Raw genomic sequence first — 2,634 nt, 5'->3', positions numbered from 1 at the left:
TTCAGATGACTGTCAAATAATTTAGAATCTCGTGTTTCGTGATGGTATTCAGGTCTGCAGTTCGCAAAATATTCTGAATGGCACTGCTCCAGGTCAACATCGCTTGGCACCACAGCTCCAAAGTCCATCTCATGCATCATATAAGTTGTCAGGGGGTCTTGAGAGTGACTGTTGAGGTAGTATTCCGGCTTCACTCAAGGATGCATATATGACATCGCCATTGACAGAGGAGTATTGCGACCAGATTGCATACCAGCTAGGAGTATGCAAAACTGCGAGGGAGCAGGTGATTGGGTATGAGGCTCATAAAAGGTTTCGTGGTCGTACAGGGATGCAGTACAATCCTTCCTTGCAGAATTGGGTGGGGGGTACCCAAGAGCCAATGCTGTGATTGGATTCTCAGTCCCACAACTCATTTTCCTGCAAGATGTCAGTCCTTTATTGTCAAAGCAAATGGCAGGACTGACACACATAGTCATTCCATGTTTTGAGGAGAATAGAGCAAGGATCAAACTTGCCTTCGTCCTAACGCACAATAACAGCGATCAGCGACATAATGCATTCAAGATTAAGCCACCTACATGAACGATGATCTTCTTTCCAGATTCTCCCAGTATGACACTGTGTGGCACCCCATGAGAAATCATCCATATGCCAAAATGAGTAGATTGGAAGCATGAATGAGAAAATCAGGATGGCCAAGATATAGAAATCCATCCATCCAACCATGTCCCACTTGCAATGCAGAATGAACACAAAGGCTTGCAAGCTGTGCACAGGTGGCAATCATGACAAGGAAGATGAAGGGGATGGTACTGTGCTCATAAATGACCAACACAATCAAGTAGACGATCTGTAATCTTATAAGCATCATCATGCTCCTGAGGACAATGAATCAACCTACATATGTGACAGTGACAGGCTGAATCAGCATTGATACGAGATCCATCATGACAATGAAATGCATGGAGAAGCAACAGAAACCACAAAGCTGATCCAGGAACATGAGTTCACCAAGATTATGAATGGTTGAGTTGATCCAATGATGACGTTGTGAGAGCAGAACCTTCCAATCATCCAGAGCGACTGTCTCAGCATGAGCATCCCTGATAAATTGCATCTTGTACATCAGGAAGTCTTTGAGCAATAGGGTTGTCAAATAACAATCTTCTCCAAGAAGCAGTAAGTTCTTCATGTGTAGGGTATCGACACAGTTCTGGGAATAATCTTGGGTAATTTGGTTGGAGACATTGTGCATGTCTGGCATGTGCAGACAGAACAAGGTGAAACAACTGTGCAAGCAAGTGAGCGAGCCAAACAGACTCTCAAATGCCTTCACCATGTGATGGGAGATGAAGTACTCATACACCTAATGAACCACCCTCAGCCCTTGCACCAAACAAAGACATCACAGGGACTATATGCACCTGCATCATTGTCACAATCAACTGTTTGGCATTGGTGAGGGATGTTTCACTGCACATGCCAAGGGCTTTCTTGTCATGAATCATTCTATGGCTGGTCAGTTTCCTCAAATCCCCTACCAAGCAGCACGACATGACTAATGCAGAAATGAGGCAGTTAAGTGCATATGGCTCTGCAGTCATATCTGCATTGACAGCAAATAGATACTCATAAAATGTTGGCTTGATGCTGATGACATTCTTGATCTGGTGATACATCTCGAGCTCAAGGGGATTCATCGGCATATTGTAATGCACCTAAAATGTCATGTAAACATGAACCAACATACCTTGTTCAAGAAATGCATGACCGCCATCTGTGAATCATGCTTACCACAATTCCTGGGACATGACCTCTCTGTCAGCTTCCCGACCTTGATGACCACAAGGTAAGGCACAACATGTCCAGCACACTCGTACAGACCCGAGTACACTTTGGCCATATTATGCTGTCGGGCGCCCTCGCCAATCGATACAAAACTGAGCAGTTCAGGGTCCAAGTTCGGGTCAGCACCCAGAATATCAAGCACAATATGTGGTGTTGGGCAATCATTGCCAGATCCAACAATGTTCCTGTTGCACACAATGAGGATCAGTTTGCACTTATTGTCATACTTGAGCACAGCCAATGAATTGATTGTATGCCAAAGTGATGCCTCGCCTTCAGTGTAACATGGAACTTGGCAAATCATGAACTTGTTATGGTCCTTGGGTGCACAAACAGCCCCGAAATTGATCGATGCAATGAATTTGAACCTGATGATGGAGACCATGAGAACCAAAAGGATGAGCAAGATATATTGTGAGAACAGACACTGAGGCGAATTTCGATTGTCGACTGCACTGATCAAGAATAGATTGTGAAGACATGTCCTCTGGCTTTCGAGTGTTGCAGAATCAAGTCCAAGACCATCCTTGAACTTCTTTGTAAAATCCTGCCCGGAGTTGATCTTGAACAGATCAACAATGGTGGAACTCATGAATTGTGTGTTGATGCCTCCGCCTGCTTGCGTACTGGTAGGTGTAATGACAGCAGGCAGATAGCTGAGATACATGGTTAAATCATAGATCAACCCATCGAGGATCCCGACCAATGATCCACTATTGGCCATATCCTTAATCTCCAAAGGCATGTACCCAACATACCCAATGTGATTATTCCACCACATGA

General features: G+C 44.5%; 1 protein-coding gene across 1 annotated transcript; it reads right to left on the bottom strand.

Annotated features, from left to right (window-relative positions):
• Nucleotides 1–531: 531 nt before the first annotated feature.
• F5J12DRAFT_970561 (chitin synthase-domain-containing protein) lies at nucleotides 532–2,632 on the bottom strand (the record flags this gene model as incomplete). Its single annotated transcript, XM_051750079.1, has 4 exons — nucleotides 532–853; nucleotides 905–1,369; nucleotides 1,428–1,721; nucleotides 1,754–2,632. The coding sequence occupies 4 exons, from the start codon at nucleotides 2,630–2,632 to the stop codon at nucleotides 644–646; spliced, it is 1,848 nt and encodes a 615-aa protein (XP_051594756.1). The 3' UTR covers nucleotides 532–643.
• Nucleotides 2,633–2,634: the final 2 nt, after the last annotated feature.

This window comes from Pisolithus orientalis, assembly GCF_024613125.1.
Source record: "Pisolithus orientalis strain OTSU chromosome Unknown F5J12scaffold_75, whole genome shotgun sequence".
Lineage (NCBI taxonomy): Eukaryota > Fungi > Basidiomycota > Agaricomycetes > Boletales > Pisolithaceae > Pisolithus > Pisolithus orientalis.
Note: the sequence above shows the minus strand (reverse complement) of the source record. Positions and strands in the feature narration are given on the sequence as shown.